Consider the following 21,012-nt stretch of genomic DNA (forward strand, 5'->3'; position numbering starts at 1 on the left):
GTATATGTAGAGAGCACTAACGACAGAAGAGAAGAGATAGCCCCACTCAAAAAGATTTGGAGTAGCTGCTTTCCAGGAGTGAGTCTGGAAGAGAAGGTCCCAGAGTGAAAACTAGTGCATTCTCCTCCCTGGTCAGACCAGGATGGTTTTTAAAGGAGTTGGTCACCACTTAAAAGATTAACTTTTTTTCAAATAAATGCATATTTAGAGGGTTGACATTTAGCAAACGCCAAGTTTTGTGAAATTTGAGATATGTTTTAGAATCATAAATGTTAAAAAGATGAATGGCAGATTATATTTAATGGGATAGAAAAGGAAGAATATTGTTTTTTAAAAAAGATTAATTCGTTTCAAAGTCACAAGAGCTCAGGTGCTTATGGTCCATTCCATTATCAGAAATTTTGTCATAAAATGTCAGAGCCTTTCTCATGATTCCCACAGTCTCCAGAAGTCTTCAGCTTCTTGAAATTATTGTTTAGGATTCTGGTATTTATAGCCTGCATTTTGAGGACCCACAGTTTTCAGTGACAAAGCTTGTACGCACACATACAGCTACAGAAAGGAAGATAAAGATGGACTATGAAGCAAGAGAGACAGCAAGCATAATTTAGAACGGTCCATGCATCCCAGTGTTCACTGTACCACTGTTTACAATAGCCAAGACATGGAAGCACCCTAAATGTCCACTGACAGGTGAATGGATAAAGATGTGGTACATGTAGACAATGGAATACTACTACTACACAGCCTAAAACAGAATGAAATAATATCATTTGCAGCAACATAGATAGACCTAGAGATTGTCATACTGAGTGAAGTCAGAGAGAGAAAAGCAAATATCATGTGCTGTTCCTTATATATGGAATCTTAAAAATGGTAGAAATGAACTTATTATCTACAGAACAGAAACAGTCACAGATGTAGAAAGCAAACATGGTTACCAGGGGATGGGGTGGGGAGGGATAAACTGGGAGACTGGGATTAACATATATGCACTTCCATGTGTAAAATAGAGACCTACAGTATAGCACAGGAAACTCATTCCAGTACTCTGTGATGACCTATATGGGACAAGAATTTTTAACAGGGTGGATATATGTTTAAAGAAAAAAAGATAACAAGATGATATGTGGTTACAGTGGACTTTGGGAGATTATATTAACCCCGTTCCTGCTCTTATCCTACAAAGCGAGGCTGAACCTAATCCAACAACTATGGGTTTATAGCCTCAACATAATTTTTTAAATTATTGAAAACTGGAGATTGGAAACCAAAGATTATCAGTCTATTAAAAGAAAACAAGTCAAATTCTGTTGCAAGGAATCTTACTAAATAAGTAGAATATGGTTGTTTAGTCACGAAGTAGTGTCCAACTCTTTGTGACTCCATAGACTGTAGCCTGCCAGGCTCCTCTGTCCATGGGATTTTCCAAGTAAGACTACTGGTGTGGGTTGCCATTTCCTTCTCCAGTGTATCTTCCTGACAAAGGAATTGGACCCACGTCTCTTGCATTGGAGATGAATTCTTTACCACTGAACCACCTGGGAAGCCCATTAAGTAGAATATGTAGGCCCAAATATAGTTTAAATTCCAAACCACCTATTTCAAGCAATTTGAATAAACCTATATTCTATTATTGTATTTTAATTAGTTCCTTTAAAGTTACCATTATATCATTTGTCTGGTTTGTCACCTTCAAAGATTAAGTATTTTCTTTATAAAATTCTCACAATTCTGATGGTACAATTAATGAAAACAGAGAAAAGATGAAGGGGAAGTTCTGTATTTTGTGGGTTTGTTCTCAGTACGGTGGCCCTCTGGCTTTCTAGGTCTAAGTAATGAGCTAATCTTTTTAGCTCTCAAAAGCTAAGTAAGTCAATTTGACTTACAAATATAGAACTGAGTATTAAAAAAGAACATTCAGAGGAAGCTCTCTGTCATGATGGAAATATTCTGTCTTTTGATTTGGATGTCAAAAATCATCTACCTAAACACTTAAACGTCCGTGAATTTTACTGCTCCTAATTTTAGTGTAAAAACCTCAATTTTTAAAAATAGAATTTGACTGATGGGTCAAGATGTATGGAGTATTTTGGTGTGAATAGGGTCATATGTTTTAATTTCCAGTTAATTCTTTTCTTACCTGTTGTTTATAAAAGTAGTAAAAAATAGACAATATCTATTAATATAGCCTCTGTCATTTAAAAATTGTGTTTAAGATCCAGCCAAGGTCTCTAGGCTTGGTCATCATGCTTGGTTTTAGCCTGATAATGCTTTCCTACAAGTGAAAGTGAAAGTCGCTCAGTCATGTCCAACTCTGCAACCCCATGGACTGTATAGTCCATGAATTCTCCAGTCCAGAATACTGGAGTGGGTTGCCATTCCTTCTCCAGGAGATCTTCCCAACCCAGGGATCAAACCCAGGTCTCCTGCATTGCAGGCGGATTCTTTACCATCTGAGCCATCAGGGAAGCCCAAGAATACTGGAGTGGGTAGCCTATCCCTTCTCCATCTGATCTTCCCAACCCAGTAATTGAACCAGGGCCTCCTGCATTGCAGGAGATTCTTTACCAGCTGAGTACAAGGGAGGAAGTATATTCTCTCCTTTATCCACAATGCTCTGCTGCCAAAGATTACCGTTGGTTAGAAAAAAACTTAAAACTAATATTGTAGTGGGACTTCCCTGGTGGTCCAGTAGTTAAGAATCCACCTTCCAATGCAGAAACAAAGGTTCAATCCCTGGCAGGGGAAGTAAGGTCCCACATGCTACAACTAAGACCCAATGCAGCCAAATGAATAAATAAGTATTTTTTTAAACTAATATTGTAGTGATGATATGATAATAAGTACAGTAAGTCAGGCAGTGAAGCAGAAATATCCAATGACATGGCTTATATGTGGAATCTAAAAAAGAAATGATACAAATGAACTTACAACACAAAAAGAGATTTACAGACTTAGAGAACTGAACTTGTGGTTGCAGGGATGGGGAAGGATGGGGGGAAGGGATAGTTAGGGAGCTTGGGATCGACATGTACACACTGCTATTTTTAAAATGGATAACCAACAAGGACCTACTGTATAGTACAGGGAACTCTGGTCGATGTTATGTGGCAGCCCGGATGGGAGGGGAGTTTAGCCGAGAATAGATACATCTATATGTATGGCTGAGTTCCTTCGCAGTTCACCTCAAACTGTCACAACATTGTTTGTTAATTGGCCATATCCCAATACAAAACAAAAAGTTGTGTTTTTTTCACTATATAATTTATTACTTTATTTTTTTGGTGCATATATTGTATTTTTATTTATTTTTTTAAATTGTCTTATAGTTGATTTGAAAGACAAGGTGCTGGGCAAGAAGGGTTTTGTTCCTCTCTTCTTCCTCTGAAGCCTCTGATTTACCTTCAGAGCAATTTGTTCTTTTTTTTTAATTTATTTTAAATACATTCGAGTATTTACCAGCATACTGTGGAGAGAAATACTGTTTTATCTATCAAGGAATATTGTAAAATAAAAATAGAAGAAAAAAAAACAATAGAAGGACAAAACTTCATACTTGCCTAAAGTAAAAGCTGTCAGGCAAGGAGATAATCCTAGTGGGAAAAGCACACAGCTAACACATAAATGTGACCTATGAATAAGCTGAGCGGTGTGGATGCATTTTTTATTGGTGAACCATCCTTACACTTGTGGGCTATATGCCCTTTTGGTCATGGTGTATTATCCTGCTGAAATCAGTTTGTTAATTCTTTCAGATATTTGCATCTGTCCTTATGAGATTGGTCTCTGGGGGTGTGTCTATGAAAGCTATCTTCATCAAGTTTTGCTACCAGGATTAAGTAAAATGAGTCGGGATGGTGTCTGTCCATTTCTGTTCTAGAGGATTTTCCATAGCATAGGAATTACCTGGGGCTTGGTTTGCTTGTACCATCATCTGTGCCCAATAATGTTTAGGAGAATGTTTTCATGACAACATAAAAAATTTTTCCCTAGTTATGAATTGATTCTGATTATTTCACCTTTCTTTGAGTCAATTTTTGTAATTTATATTTTCCTATAAAAGCATGCATTTCACAAACTACTTAATTTATTAACAGAAAATTATAAATGTCATTCTCATAATTTCTAAAAACAACACATCCTTTCTTAAATCCCTTTCTCCTTCCTCATGTTAGATATTTGTGTTTTTGCCTTGTTTTATTCCTGACTAGACCTTGTCATGGGTTTGGTTGTTTAGTGGTCTGTTCAAAGAACCAACTCTTGGGTTTATCATCTGTATTGTTTTTCTCATGCATCAATTTCCACTTTTATCTTCACTAATTTTTACTTTGATTGGTTTTTTTCAGTCCTTTATCTAGATTTTTGGTATTTAATTTGGGCTTCCCTGATAGATCAGTCGGTAAAGAATCTGCCTGCAGTGCAGGAGACCTGGGTTCCAGCCCTGGATCCGGAAGATCCTCTGGAGAAGGGAATGGCATCCCACTCCAGTATTCTTGTCTGGAGAATTCCATGGACACGTAGTCACAAAGAAAGAGTCGGACACAACAGAGCTACTAACACTTTCACTACTTTCACTTTGGCATTTAATTTACTTCCTTTTTCTTGTTTAATAACAAAAGTATTTAAGGCAATGTGTTTTCTTTTGAATGTAGCTTTGAGTGCATCCATTAATACTAATATAAAATTCTGTTTCTCATTAACTTCTTTATTGTTTGTAACTGCAATTATCATCTCTTTAATCCACCCAAAAGAGATACTTTTAAAAAAATAATTCTCAACAATAAGGTTGTTTTACTGTTAACCTTTATATGATTTTCTAGTTTTACCTCACTGTGATTAGGGTCAGTGCATATCCTACTTTTTGTAACTGTTAAGAGGAATGTTATTTTTGGCCCAATACATGTTCAGTTCAGTCGCTTAGTCGTATCTGACTCTTTGCGACCCCATGGACTGCAGCACGCCAGGCCTCCCTGTCTAAATGCTCTGGGGACCACAATAAATGTGTATAAGATTTTCATGTAACTACAAAAGCAAATCTGTTGATTATTCAGTCAGTCTCCATACTCATTTGCTTTTTGACTACTTGAACTGCCCAGCACTGGGTCACCCACTAACATCACGATTCAATCCATTTCTTTTGTATGAGAACAGTTTTTGCTTCGTTTCAGTACCATTTTATTCAGTTGCATGAAGACGATGGCTTTCATTTTTTGTTATATTTTTGTCAACATAAAAGAAACAAGTTTTGTGGTTTTTGCCTTGGATGTTGCTTTGCCTGTTATTCCTATTCCCATCCTCACTTTCTTCCTGGCACATCTCTGTCCATACTTTCATTTGTCTTTCTGTGTCTTTATGTTTTAGATGCATCTAAACATCTATACTCCATTATAAATGGAGTATAAATTTTGTTTTTGACCTAATCTGTGAGCCATCTTCATCCAGTAAAGGAGTTATATCCCATTTCTTACAGAAAATGACAGTATTTTGGTTTTTTAATTTGTGTTATCCACGCGCTTTCCACTTTTAATACTTCCCTGCTATTTCCTTCTTCTTATCTAGTTGTTGTTGTTCAAGTTTTATTGATTCTGTTTTTACTAATGATTGGAAAGTTACACATTCTTTTTGCTTATCTGGTTGTGTTCACTGTTTGATTATCCATACGGAAGAGAGTCTGGGAGAATTGAGTTAGATGACCATCAGAGATTGTATCTGCCCTGCTCAAACCTTTAAAACCAAAGAGGAGGAAGGCTTAGATTTATCACAGCATAGAGATCTCCTGGATTATGAGAAATAGAAGGCAGCTAGTAGGGGAAGCCTTGATAAGGAGTTTCACTTTTGTTTAGAGAACTTATTTGTGTGTTTTGGGTGCCCAGAGATCTCTAAGGTAAGATCCCTTCTCTAACTGATGTAATTGCATGCAATACCTTCCCTTGGTGTGGTACTTCTGTAGTTTTTCAGATTTGGCTGGCATATCTTCTCTTAGAGTGTTAAGACCCTCGAAGGCAGAGGAGTTTTGTTTATTCATCTTTTTTGCATCCAGAGTTGCTACTATTCGGTCCTTACTACAAACTTATGAGGCAGATAGAGCATCTAGTAGAATCCTTATTTTGCAGAAAAGGAAAGAGTTGCCCTCCAAATTAAATGGTTTTCTCAAGCTCATGTGGCTAAATGGAGATGCCACCCAGGTAATTCTTTACTCCGCTGCTTTCCCCCACCTACCATCCTGTCTCCCAGAGCAAAAGAGACATCCTAGATGCTATTTGTCTTGTGGGGTGACAACGGGGACTTAACCTTTCATTATTTGTGCAGCATAGGAAAGTAGGTGCTGTTTGCCCTATTTTCTGCTGGGATTCTGGTACGCCCGTAAGCCCTGAACACACACGTGAGGAATTCCTATGCCAGGTGAAGTCACCCGGGCAGGAAGGGAAACCTACCCCCTGAGGTGGGAAGGTGGCTCAGAAAACCATCAGAAAGGCCTCTGCTCTGACCTAGACAGCATGCAGAAGGGATCCTCTCCCTGGATGGTTTCAGCATTCACAGCTGCATCGGTCCCTTTCCCCGAACCCCTCAGCTAATGTTGCTGGGATGTGCCGGCAAAGTTAGTGCTATTAGAATTATCATTTTATTAGGCTTTAATCAAGCTCTCCTGTGAAGTGCTTCATCAATTCAAGTTTGCATTTTGCATATAAAATAATCAAAGGAGAGTGAAGCATCGTAGACACAGCATGTTTTTTTAATGAAAATGATGTTTTTAATTTAGTCATATAAAAATCATCTGGGGGTGGGGAAGGGAAGAATTGGGAGTTTGGGATTAGCAGATGCAAAGTAGTATGTATAGGATGGGTAAACAGCAAGCTCCTCCTGTATAGCACAAGGAACTTTATTCAATATCCTGTGAAAAACCTTAATGGAAAAGAAATGAAAAAATAGATATGTATATATGCATGTATAGATATATATATATGTATGTATAACAAAGAAAGTGAAAGTCACTCAGTCATGTCTGACTCTTTGCAGCCCCATGGACTATACAGTGTATGGAATTCTCCAGGCCAAAATACTGGAGTGGGTAGCCTTCCCCTTCTCCAGGGGATCTTCCCAACCCAGGGATCGAACCCAGGTCTCCCGTATTGCAGGCGGATTCTTTACCAGCCGAGCCACAAGGGAAGCCCATGTATAACTGAGTCGCTTTGCTGCACAGCAGAAATTAACACTACACTGTAAATCAATTATCCTTCAATAAAATATTTTTTTAAAGAACTTTTTAAAAAGCCAATGTAGGGGCTTCCCTGTGGTCCAGTGGGTTAAACCTCTATGCTTCCATGCAGGACAGAGGGCATGTTCAACCCGTGGTCAAAAAACTAAGATCCCACATGCCGTGTAGTGCAGCCAATAAGTTAACAAAATAAAATTAGTTTATTTAAAAAAAAAGTGTACACTAAACAAAAAATCATCTGGATGAGATACATCTAAGTGAGAGAAAGATTTATATATTCTCTTACATGGGCCTTAAAAAGCCAGTGATCCAAGAGGGAGGAGACATAGGTACACCTACGGTTAATTCATGTTGATGTGTGACAGAAATCAAACCAGTATTGTAAACCAATCATCAATCAATTAAAAATAAATATTTTTGTTTAAAGCCCATGATCTTTGTAGGTTTGTGAAATGATTTCCAATTCCATGAATATTTTCCCTTCTCTCCCTTGAGCACTATCCCCAGCATTCTTTAAAATCAACCTAAAAACTCACCTTCCCTGAAAGTTTATTTCCATGACATTAGGGATACTTATTTTTACAGCTTATGTTCATTTGTACATGATATTTGGAAAAGTCTACTGTGATAGAAAGAACATGGATCTGGGTCAGTCTGCAAGCTTGTGTTCCAGTTTCAAGGTCTGCAAATCAGCTCACGTCAAGCCTCAGTTTTCTTATCTGTAGAATATGGGCATGAGACTAAATGGTCTTCCAAATGCATGAACTGTTAAAAGTTCTTCAGCTGTTGGGTATTTGTCTCTTCCACTCATCCAACTGGGTCACGAATCCCCGTAGAAGAGAAGAGTATACCTTCTCCATCTTCGGTACTTCCATCCCCACCCCAGGCTGGCACTCTGCATTGCCCCCAGTGGATATCTTGTCAATGTTGATTGCCAGACCAGCTAACAGCGCCTGTGGTGGCCAGGAGGTGGCACTTTGGTGTTTTCTGCAATCAGAGAACAAACCCCAGAGCAAGAGGTCACTCAGGTACCTGCTTTATTGACCAAAGTGGATCTAGTGATCAAAACAACCAAGGAGCTATATCTCGTAAATTTGCATATAATAAATAAAGTTTGGTGGTGGTGATGGTATACAGGTCTATGGGTCTTCATACATGCATAGATTTCTGGCATACCACCGCAATGAAGATACGCAGTCATCCCATTACCCCCCAAAACTCCTTGTGTCAGACTCCGCCTGACTCCAAACCCTGACAGCTCTATTCCAGAATATCTCATAAATGGATTCATACAGTAATGTAACCTTTGAGACTGGCTGCTTTCTCTTCTCTCAGCAGATGCCTTTGAAAGCAAGCCCTGGTGTTGCATATTCATGATTTGTATTATTAGCTCATTCCTTTTTATCGCTGAATAGCATTCCATCATATAGATGTATCACCTGTTGATGGATATTCTGGTTGTTTCCAGTTGGGGGCACTTAGGAATACAACTGCTTTAAACACTCATGACTGAGACCAGGTGACTCAGTAGGTAAAGAATCTTCCTGCAGGGCAGGAGATGCAGGCAGCGCAGGTTCGACACCTGGGTTGGGAAGATCCCCTGGAGGAGGGCATGGCAACCCACTCCAGTATTCTTGCCTGGATAATCCCATGCACAGAGGAGCCTGGCAGGCTGTAGTCCATAGCGTGGCACAGAGTTGGACACTACTGAAGCGACTGAGCACGCACACATGCAAACACTCGTGTGTAAGTTTTTTGTGAACATAAATTGTGCTTTTTTTTTTTGGCTGCACTAGGTCTTCGTTGCTTTTTGGGCAGGCTTTCTCTAGTTGCAGTGAGCAGGGGTTACTCTTCCTTGCCGTACGTGGGCTTCTCATCGCAGTGGCTTCTCCTGTTGTGGAGCATGGGCTTTAGGCACATGGGCTCAGTAGGTGTGCCTCGTGAGCTCAGGTATTGTAGCACACAGGCTTAGCTGCTCCGCGGCATGTGGGATCTTCCTGGACCAAGGATCGAACCCACGTCCCTTGTATTGGTAGGCAGATTCTTATCCACTGCGCCACCAAGGAAGTCTGAACATAAGTTTTTATTTCTCTGGGATAAATGCCTGGGACTGAGATTTCTAGATCATGTGGTAACTCTGTGCCAGTCTGTTTTCCCACTGACTGTACTGTTTTACATTCCTCCCAACAATGTGTGAGAGTTCCTCTGATTGTTCTACAGCCTCACCAGCATTTAGTCTTATCACTTTTGTTGTTCATCTTCCTCTTTGTTTTGTTTTGATTTTGGCCATTCTGATAGGCTTGTAGTGATATCTTGTTGTAGTTTAATTTCCATCTCCCTAATGGCTAGCAATGTTGACCATCTTTGCATGGACTTATTTGCCACCCATAGGTCCTCTTTGGTGAAGTGACTACAGATCTCTTGCTCATTTTAAGTTGATTTGTTTGCTCTCTTATTGTTGAATTTTAAGAGTTCTTTATTCTGGACATAGGTCCTTTGTCAGATATGTCTCTGCAAATATTTTTCCCCAATCTGTATGCTCTTTTCATTCTCCTATCAGTGTCTTTTTTTAGAGAAGAGTTCTAAATTTTATGCATTTTTTTTTCTTTGTTGGGTTGTGCTTTTGGTGTCATTTCTAAGAAATCTTTACCTAGTCCAAGGTCACAGAGATTTTCTCCTATGTTTTCTTCTAAAAGTTTTATGGTTTTACATTTAGATCTATGACCCATTTTGAATTACTTTTTCATAAAGTGTGAGATTTAGGTCAATGTTTATTTCTTTTGGCATGTGGGTGTTCAAATCCCAAGAAATGCTGAGTTACCCAAATGCTCAAATGATCCTTTCTCCATTGAATTGCTTTTGCACTTTTGTGAAGAATCAATCAGTTGTATTTATGTAGATTATATCTAATTCTCCATTCTGTTCCCACTGATCTATGTTTTTATTCCTTTGACAGTCTTCTTGACGATTACCTTTCTTGATTACTCTTATTTTGTAGTAAGAAAATTAGCTACTGTAAGTTCTTTTTTTTTTTTTTTTTTTTCAAATTGCTTTTGCTGTTCTAGTTTCTTTGCCTTTCCATCTATATTTTAGAATCAGCTTGTTGATATCTATCAAAAATTCTGCTGGAATTTTGTTCGGAATTGCATTAAATCTACCGATTGATTTGAGGAAAATTGACAGTATTCAACCATATTGAGTTTATCAACCTATATACACATTATTTCCCTCCATGTTTTTAGATTTTCTTTTATTCCTGTCATCAGCATTTTTGCTTGACTTCTTTCGTCAACCTTTCATAGTTCTCAGCTTACAGATCCTACACACATTTTGTTAGATTTATGTCTAAGTATTTTTGGTTTGGGAGTTGTGGATGGTTTTGGTTTTAAATTTCTGTTTTCAGTTTTTCATTGCTGGTGTATAGAAATATTTTTATCTGTTGCCCTTGTATTTGTGACCTTGCCAAACCCACATATTAGTTCTAAGAGCTATTTTGTAAATTCCTTGGGACTTTCTGCATAGACGATTATGTCATCTGAAAATAAAGTCATTTGTTTCTTCTATTTTAATTTATATGCCTTTTAATTTATTTAAACCTGCCTTGATGCACTGGCTAGGGCTTCCAGTATGAAAGTGCCCAGCAGCAGTAAAAGCAGAAATCCTTACACTGCTCCTGATCTTTGGGGAAAGCATTCAGTCTTGCACCACTTAGTATGATGTTCGCTGTGGCATTTTGGTAGATGTCATTTTTCAGGTTGAATTCTCTTCTAATCCTTTTTGCTGAGAGATTTATTTCATGAATGGATGTTGAATTTTGTCAAATGCTTTTTCTGCGTCAGTTGATATAATCATGTGGCTTTCTTTTTTATTCTGTTGCTATGATGGATTACATTGATTGATATTTTTAATACAAAACCAGCTATGCATTTCTTAGATTAACTCCGCTTAGTCATGATGTGGCATTGTTCTTATGTAGTTTGGGATTTGATTTGCTGATATTTTGTTAGCCAGTCTAATTAAATCCATGTTTATGAAGGATATTGGATACTGGTTTTTAGTTTTCTTTTCTTGTATTGCTTTTGTCAATTTTTGGTTTCAGGACAATGCTCATAAAATGAGTCATAAAGTGTTCCTTTTCTTCCATTTTCTAGAAGAGACATGGGGAATAGTTGTTATTTCTTCTTTAAATATTTGGTAGAGTTTACCAGTGCAATCATCTGAGCCTGGAGTTTTCTTTTTTGAGAGGTTTTTAACTACAAATTTAATTTCTGTAATAGATAAAGCAAGCTTCAGGTTATCTATTTCTTCTTGGGTGAGTGTTGGTAGTTTGTGGCTTGCAAGGAATGGTTTGGTTCTGTCTAAGTTGTTGAATTTTATGCATAAGGTTGCTGTAGATATTCCTTTTTTATCCTTTTAATGTCTATGTGGTCTGTAGTAATAGCCCCTCTTCCATTCCTGATATGGGTCATTAGGTCTTCTCTCTTTTATTCTTTCAAATTAGAGATTTAGCAATTTCACCTATCTCTTGAAAGAACCAACTCTTTGTTTCATTGATTTTACACTATTGTTTTTCTAGTTTTAATTTCATTCATTTTTGTTCTTATCTTTATTATTTCCTTCCATCTACTTGTTTCATAAAACTTGGTAAAGATTAATGTCACCAATATTACTGAGTAAAACCATTACAAACTGTTTAAATTCCTTATTTTGAGAACCATCCTAACAGTTTTCCATGCTTTATTTCTTTGCAGTTGACCGGTCTGAGCGTCTCCAATGGAAAGGACCAACTTGTAGTGTTCCATACAAAAGACAACAAAGACCTAATTGTCTGCCTCTTCAGCAAACAGCCAACCCACGAGAGTCGAATTGGAGAACTGGTTGGAGTCCTGGTGAATCATTTCAAGAGGTAAAGTTTGGTTTTTGCTTAACGAAGGCAAGTTTAAAATAGATGAAATCTTTCATCATAATTCCCACTGAACTTGTTTCATGCCAATTTTAGCATATTGAGTTATTTTCCTTCTTAAGGACAACTTAAATCATCTGTTTCGCAGAAGGCGAAATTAGCGTCCCGGCTTAGTTTCAAGATTAGGAATGATCCTCTGCTTTTCCAGCCTCCAGCTGAACCAACAGTGAGAGATTTCCCCAATGGCGATTTCTTCATTGCCAATCCAAGCGTAATTAAATCCAAAAGACAGAAAACTTACTTTACATTCTTAGTATCACAGCTTCTCATTTATCCCGAGGATAATCAGTTCAAGTATCTGCTATGAATATAAACAAATTAGAAGGCAGGTGTAGGATGACATGTGGGTCCACAAAGACTAAAGGAATTCTAAGAAGCAATTACCTCTGCAAAAACATGGAGTCATGAGGGAATGTGGTATTGTCAGAGAACTTCATAGTAAACCTAGATGATGCCTAGTGTGATTGTGTATGTCTATGTAGTGGACAGTGATGTAAGAAAGAAAAATGGGGAACAGATCCTGATGGTGATGGTGTTCAGTGAGTGAATAACTCTAAGTAGAGGATTTTTGTCTGGTTATTTATTGGAGTTGTTTTAGAGATGGAGTTTTTTCTCTAAACAAAGGCATATTTAGTGTCTGATGTTCACACATATAATTCTACAGTGTTCCTTTTTGCTGATAAATGCATGGAGAATAATTTTAGAAGTGAGCTGCAGAGGTCATTTATTTTATGCTCTTAAACCCTGTATTCTAGACCAAAACAGATCTTTCAATATCTTATATAATTCAATGCTTTTAAATGGTATAAGTGAAATGATGTTGAGTGGCCACCTGGTGGAAAATAAGAATCTGACTAAGGAATTACTAAAAGATAACAATAAATATATAGGCCTTTGAAAATTTTCCTTCTGTCTGCCAAATAAAGCTAAGAGAACTACTGAAGAGTTTAGAATGTAAGAGAAAGACATGGAGAAGTCATCTCTACAGTAAAGTCTATAACTCAAATAAGCAGGTCCATTTCCTCTTAATATGTAGTTGTAGCGAAAGATGGATAATCAAAAGGGATTTTAATTTGTTACCTTTCATTTGGATGCTTGTACTACTAAATAGTTTTTGCCTGGGACATTTAAGTATTTTTGCTCAATCTGAATCCTTGTTTCTTAATTTCTAACTCCTGTTAAATGCCTCTACAAGTGGTGGAAATATGTGAGTCTAGTTCTGGAATCCATCAATGACTTCCTTGTCCTAGCATATTGTCTGAGATACCTTTCTAGCTTTAATATATGTAAGAATTTTAAATGTCTTTAAAATGTATAGATGGAGGGAAGGAAGGCTGTCAAGATACTGGGATTTTTAAATTATTCCTTGTGTATTTTTTATTGAAGCATATTGATTTACAGTGTTTCCTATATAGATGTACAACAAAGAGATTGAGTTATACATGCATATAGATCTATTTTTTCAGATTCTTTTCCTTTATAGGTTATTACAAAATATTGAGTAGTTCCCTGTGCTATACAGTAGGTCCTTACTGGTTGTCTATTTTACATACAACATGTATATCTGTTAATCCCAAACTTCTAATTTGTCCCTCCTTTACCCCCTTTCCTCTTTGGTAATGTAAGTTTATTTCCTGTATCTGTGAATCTGTTTGTTTTGTAAATAAGTTCATTTGTATCATATTTTAGATTCCACATATAAGTGATAGCATACCGGTATTTGTCTTTATCTGACTTATTTCACTTAGTATGTTAATCTTTAGGTCCTTCCATGTTGCAGCAAATAGAGTTATTTCATTCTTTTCATGGCTGAGTAGTATTCCATTGTGTATATATAGCACATTCATCTGTTGATGGACATTTAGGTTGCTTCCACATCTTGGCTATTGTAAATAGTGCTTCTGTGAACATTGCAGCATATGTATCTTTTCAAATTGTTGTTTTCTCCAGATATATACCCAGGAGAGGGTTTGCAAGATCATATGGTAGCTCTATTTTTAGTATTTTAAGGAACTTCCATTCTCTTCTCCATAGTAGCTGTACCAATTTACATTCCCACCAACAGAGTAGGAGGGTTCCATTTTCTCCACACCCTCTCTACCGTTTATTATTTGTACACTTTTTAATGATGGCCATTCTGATCCATGTGAGGTATAGTTTTGATTTGCATTTCTTTTATAATTAGCAATGTTGAGCATCTTCTTATGTGCCTTTTGGTCATCTGTATGTCTTCTTTGTAGAAATGCTTTTTTAGACCTTCTGCCCATTTTTTGATTGGGTGTGTATGTATATATACTGAGCTGTATGAGCTCTTCTTGTCTTTTTTTTTTGATGTCCCTATCCTATGTCCCTAATTCTATGAATTAAGAACTAAAGTACAAATGAGAGGGGGAAAAAATCCTTCTGTCTGCCCCTAGAAAATTCATGCTTGGAAATTTTGACTTAGAGCTATAGTCAACTTGCTATTGACTTCTTGAGAAACGGTTAATTTGATTTTTTTTTCCTAGCTGTTTTTCTTTATTGTCAAGTATCAGAGCATTGTTGTAACTTCGAAAATCATATTGTATTTTATAAGCATAATGATGTGGCATGTAATCTTTCTTGTCCCTGGGTTAATTTTGTAAATCCAAAGGTGATAAGAATTTAACTCCAGACCAGTACTTTATCTTTAAGAGAATTTCTTTAAAGTACATTCTAAGAAGTTCTCTAGTTAAAAGTTGGGAGGAAAAGGCCCAAAATAACAAAACATACCATTGATAGACTGAATCTGAACAGGAGCCACTGTCTTTAAAACTTTTAAACAGAGAGGATTAGGGCTTAAAGTCCATGAACAAAATTCCAGTCACGTATCAGAACAAGGGGCTAGGACAGGGACTCCCTGAGTTCAGGAGATAGAGAAAAGAGTCTGGAAGATCAAGGCAACTGAAGTTTTCAGGACGGAGGCCAGAGAGGACAGGAGAGCACAAAGAGGGGATGCTGGAGATCTGTGTAGGATCCCCCTCAAGCTCCAAATAAGTCTTAAAAGCAAGACCCAAAGGGATCAAACTGCTGCCAAGTAGTTTAACTGTCCTAGAACAGAGCTCATGAATATTTATAGCAATGCACAAGTATCCATCCCCAGCAAGGCAGAATTCACAATGTCTGATGTCTAATCAAAAATTACTAGGCATACAAATAGGCAGTACAGTGCGATCCAGTACAAGGGGAAAACCATTATCCAATGGAAACCAACCTGCAACTGACAAAGGTGTGAGAATTAGCAGATACAGACACGAAAGCAATTATTATAACTAAATTTCAGGTGTTCAAAAGTTAACTACAGACATGGAAAATATTTTTTAAAAAGAGATGCAAATCAAACTTCTAGATGAAAAACACATTTATGTATGAAATAGTTCATGATTAAAAACAAAGACAAAAATGATAAAGCTTATGGCTTTCTCCTCTACCTAATGAGTTTCTCGTGACCATCTTCTCTCACAAATTGAAGCCAACCCTTTCCTGGCATTTTTCCCCATACTAATCTGAAACTGAATTCAACTAAATATAAATTAGCCTTATTCTCACCTCCTTCAGTCATTCCTTAACCTGGACCCGTTATTTCTGCCTCTGCAAGAACTCACCCACACATTTCACATTTTCTAAAACATTGGAAGGCAGTCTTTTAATGAAGTATATTCTGAGGTGTGACATTTACAGTATTTAACAACCAGCATGGCCCAGAGACCATTCAGCACAGACACCCTTCAGAAACACCTGATCCAGCCATACCAGCAAGTCCTGGCTACATTCCACAGACAAGAAATTACAATAAAGAAGAAAAGAAGGGAGCCTGAAGTCAAATATGTTTAGGATTCACTGATGAAGTTAAATAGGTTCTTTACTGCAGTACTTCCCAGAGCTTTTATTAATAATATGCTTTGTTCATTTTAAATATAGGCAATTAAAAAATGGTTACACACACACACAAGTATGTATGTGCTAAGTCACTTCAGTCGTGTCCGACTCTTTCGTGACCCCATGGACTGTAGCCCACCAGGCTCCTCTGTCCATGGGATTCTACAGGCAAGAATACTGGAGTGGGTTGCCATTTCTTCCTCCAACAATTATGTATATCATAAGCCATATTCAGAAAGACATTCAGGAAATGAGTAATTCTGTTTGTCTCTGGAGAGGGGAGATGGGGTACCAGGAGAAAGAAGTATGGGAGGGAGATTTATTAGTTTTTCATTATAAACCTTTTGCAACAAATACATGTATTACTTATCTAAATTTTTTTTCATTTAAATAATAAAGCATGCTACTTTTTAGGTATATTACAGAAGGCCCTAAATTCATGGTTATTTTCCTTTCCTGTTTAGAAAAGTAGAAAAGAACTAAAGAGCTTTCTAAGCAAATGGTTTCTCTCATGGCATTGAATATGTTGAAATAAACCCAAATAAAACCTCCTAGAAAACTACTGTTTCATGGGATCCTGTTGTGTAGGTCACATGACGCTGAGGTGAGGTTTCTTTGTCTGCGGGGTTTGTACCAGTGGTTTCCCAGGCCAGTTTGCTTTGCAGAGGTGATGAAAGTGGCTGACTTGACTTTTGGTTTGTATCTCACGCTCAGCAGTGACTACCTGCTGGTGGTGAGCTATTCTGCCCACGAGTAAACAGATGGCCTCACGTTGGCTGCCCTGACTACAGAGCACCAGAAACTCTGCAATATTAAGCTGTCAAAGGACCCATCTGCCCTAAGCAGCTGTCCAGGCATTTGCCTGTCTGGATGCTGGAAACCTCAGTATAACCCCAGTCTTAGGCACAGAACCTTCTCATTTTCCCCATTCGATTTCTGTGGATGCAAGCCAGGAGTCAGCACCATCTGCTGCTTGTTTTTCATAAGCAGTCTCTTTAATATCTGCATGTGGGGTCTTTAGTTGTGGCACAGGAACTCTTAGTTGCAGGATGTGGGATCGAGTTCCCCTGCCAGGGGTTGAACCCGGGCCCTCTGCATTGGGAGCACGGAGTCTTAGCCATCGGCCTATCAGGGAAGTCCCTTGCTTATGTTCTTTTTAACCCACACTTAAACTATGGGTAGAGTCAGACTGATAAGCAGGCCATTGGCGATGGCCACGGGAGCAGGGGGAGAGGTGGCCTCCTGAGCAGAGGTGAAAGGGAGGGGACAGGCCAGCTCACAAAGCCCTCTGCTCCTGGCCCTGTCTGTTCTGCACTTCTAGTGCTCACGCCTTCCTGCTCCTCCTCATTCCCCACGATCCTCCACCCCTGAGCCCAGATACCCATGTTCCTAGCTCTTAATCTGTATTCCCAAGCTGCTTTCCTTGAATGCCTGGCTACTAATCAGAGTAGTTTATATTCCTACTAAAAATATGTAAGTAAAAGAAAGATCCCATGGACTGTAGTCCTCCAGGCTCCTCTGTCCATGGGATTCTCCCTGCAAGAATACTGGAGTGGGTTGCCATTCCCTTCTCCAGGGGATCTTCCTGACCCAGTGATCAAACCCGGGTCTCCTTCTTCACAGATTCTTTACCATCTGAGCCATCAGCGGAGCTGATAAAAGAAAGACAGTTGAAAATAATGTAGATAGACAGCTATAGTTGTCCCTCAGAATCCAGGGGGCATTGGCTCAAAAACCCTCTGGCGGAAAATCCACAGATGCTCAAGTCCTATACTCCATCCTCAGTATCCACAGTTCTGTATCCATTAATTCAGCCAGCTGGGGGAATTGTGTGTTCCTCACTGGAAACGACCCTGGTGCTGGCAAAGATTGAAGGCAAGAGGAGAAGGGGGCGGCAGAGGATGAGATGGTTAGATAGCACAACCAACTCAATGGACATGAATTTGAGCAAACTCTGGGAGATAGTGGAGGACAGAGGAGCCTGGCGTGCTACAGTCCATGGGGTCTCAAACAGTCAGACACAACTTAGCGATTGAACAGCAACAACAAGTAGTATTTACTGAAAAAAAATCCATATACCTAAGTAGACCTGGGCAGTTCCAACCTGTGTTGTTCAAGAGTCAGCTAAATAGCAGATTGGTCAATTAAATTATGGTCCATCTCCTGAACAGAGTATTGGAGCCATTTAAAACGATAATTATTGGGACTTCCCTAGTGGTCCAGTCGTTAAGACTGTACTTCCAGTACAGAGGGCATGGGTTCCATCCCTGGTCAGAGAACTAGGATCCCCCATGGAGCAAAAAAAAGAAAAAAATGATAATTATCAAAGTCATCTGATTCATGGTGATGGAAAAGTGAGCGACCACCATTCACCTGCCTCTGCTTTCCAGTAGAAGTACATTTACATGAAAACGTAGAAAGAGATGCCACTGTCCTTACTAGTACTGGAAACTAGAAACATTGCTCAACCAGATGCCTGCTCAGAGGGACGTCCTTCACACCTGTTCACATGTCACCTATCAGGCCTTCTCTGCCATCCTGTAGAGAAGAGCAGTCCACCCACCACAGTACTCCTGTCTCCTCCCCTGCTGAGTCTCCCCCATGGCTTTCATGTCCTCTGACACTCTGTCTTTAGTTGCTTATTTATTGTATGTATTGCAAGTAGAATACAAGCCCCAAGTAAGCAGGGACTGTATTGTTCACTGCAGTTCCCCTAATGTTCAGAACATTCCTGGCACTCAGAAGACTCCCAGTAGATAATTGGTGAAAACAGGGGCTGACCGCTGTCCCCCTTGGGCCAAAGGATACTTCTAGTCCTTTCCCACCACTGTATGCCTCTTGTCCACCAGAGGGTGTAACTTAGTCCTCCTTCCGAATGAAGGAAAGGAAGAACCCTGACATTTTCCTTCCCCTTATGAACACCTCTCATCGTCTACCAATTGCAGGATTACCACTCTAAGCAATGTAGTACATCTGGTTACAGAAGTGAAGAGGTATTTCAAGATACTAAATTAGCAACTAAAAGACCTATGGGCTGGAAGAGCCATGGGTATGTTGTATGCTGGGAGTTGCAGCTTTTCATTTACTTAAAAAAAAATAAGTAGTAATTTACTTATTTTTTAAAAAAAAACTAGGAATAATGTCAAACTCTCCTTGTCAGTAAGCTGACAAGGAAGCAAGATATAGGGATTTCCGCTCAGATCAGCAGCTTCATAAGTAAAAGGCTTCCACATCTAGTGGGTGTGTCCATAAGCCAGCTCTCCAGCTGAAAAACTGAGAAATGGGCCTTCTCTGGTGGTCCAGTGGTTAGGAATCACCTGCGATTGTAAGGGACATGGGTACGATCCCTGGCTCGGGAAGACTGCACATGCTGAGGAGCAGCTAAGCGTCTGTGCCACAGCCACTCAGCCCACGTGCACGAAGCACCCAGGAGCCCGTGCTCTGCAACAGGGGAGCCGCCGCAATGAGACGCTCACACACTACAACTGTAGAGCAGCCCCCACTTGTCACAACTAGAGGAAGCCCACCCAGAGCAGCCAAAAATAAACAAATATTTTTTTAAAAACTGAAAAATGAATTCTAACTTCAAACAGGTGGACCGTAAGAAAGACTCCAAAAAATCCATATGCCCTTTTTGTGTGAGAACACCAGAACTGTTTCCTTATTTATGAGACCTATAGAGAAAGTCAGTAGCAGTGAGACAGACATAGACGACAGCCTTAAAAGAAAAAGTGTATTTCCGAAAAGTATTATAACAGAAAATTCACATTGTAGAAACTATAGCCTGAATACAATTTAAGAAAGCAAGGATTCTACATAAACAGACCAAAGATTGCATGACAGACTGAGATGAAAAGGAGCAAGCTGAGAAACAAAAATGTCCAATTATTTGAATGAAATAAGAAAAGATATCAAAAAATTTAAATTAAAATGAAAATGCAGCAGTAACACAATTGGTATTGCAGAAAACAGAATTGATATGAAAGAAAAATTTAAGAAGGTCTCTTGGTATACAGAGGAAAGGTATAGTAACAAAGAAGTTGACAGATATAGAAGACAGAACAAAAGATTTACATTCAAATAATAGGTGTACTTGAAAAAGAGAAACACACTGAGCAAAAGTAAGACGTTTTATTAATTTTAAGAATACATTTAAGTTTTAGCATCTCTGAAATTGGGGTGTGATTTAGCATTGGTGGATTCTTACAGTGATAATGAGCAACATCTTAGGGATACACAAAGGATACATCTTATAGGGAAGGCATCGTATATTCAATAAAATGTGTTCATTTAAAACATACTAGAAGAAAATCTTCCTGTGTCAGCATAACAAGATTGTCACCATGTGGGTGAGATGCCTATCCCAGGGGCAGTCACTTCGACCAGAGAAGTGGGTCTTCTCAGAATATGAAAATCTTCAGAAAACCCAGGGGCAGAACCTTTTTTGGTACAGGGCAAGATAGAGCTGGGTGGGAACGTTTGGAGGTGAAGTATATGAGGCCAACATTTCACAAAAGAAGCAGAAAGTGACGCTGGGCAGAAGAAACTAATAATACAGCATCATTACTAACTGTGAAAACATAGAAATCATAGAAGTCCATCAAAATATTTTAACATATTATGGTATTTCCTTACAAAGAAATAGCATTTGCCATGAAAAAAATAAGGGCAGTCTTTATCAGGGCTCCTTAAGGTGTGGGTCGCATCTGCACTGAAATCACCTGGAAGTGCTTATTCACAAGGCAAATCCCTGGGCCCCTTCTATCAGTAAATCCTAATTTCTAGGAATCTACACCCTTAGTGAGCTACCCAAGCAATTCTCATTGGTTTCATGAACTGACTTAGAAAATGGCCAGGATGAACACGTGATATTTTCAGATGGCCATTGTGACAAAGGTAGCATTAAAAAAAAAAAAAAAGCAAACCACAAAAC

The 21,012-nt window shown here is 38.6% G+C and overlaps 1 protein-coding gene across 2 annotated transcripts in view; it reads left to right on the forward strand.

Moving 5' to 3' along the window:
• MYO1D (myosin ID) overlaps nt 1-21,012 on the forward strand; it is a 357,910-nt gene that overhangs the window by 244,555 nt on the left and 92,343 nt on the right. For both annotated transcript variants that reach the window (XM_043903065.1, XM_043903066.1), the window contains exon 21: nt 11,971-12,125. In XM_043903065.1, coding sequence (XP_043759000.1) covers nt 11,971-12,125 — 155 coding nt within the window. The remainder of the gene's footprint in view (nt 1-11,970; nt 12,126-21,012) is intronic.

The sequence above is a fragment of the Cervus elaphus genome, chromosome 5 (assembly GCF_910594005.1).
Source record: "Cervus elaphus chromosome 5, mCerEla1.1, whole genome shotgun sequence".
In the NCBI taxonomy this organism is placed as follows: Eukaryota; Metazoa; Chordata; class Mammalia; order Artiodactyla; family Cervidae; genus Cervus; species Cervus elaphus.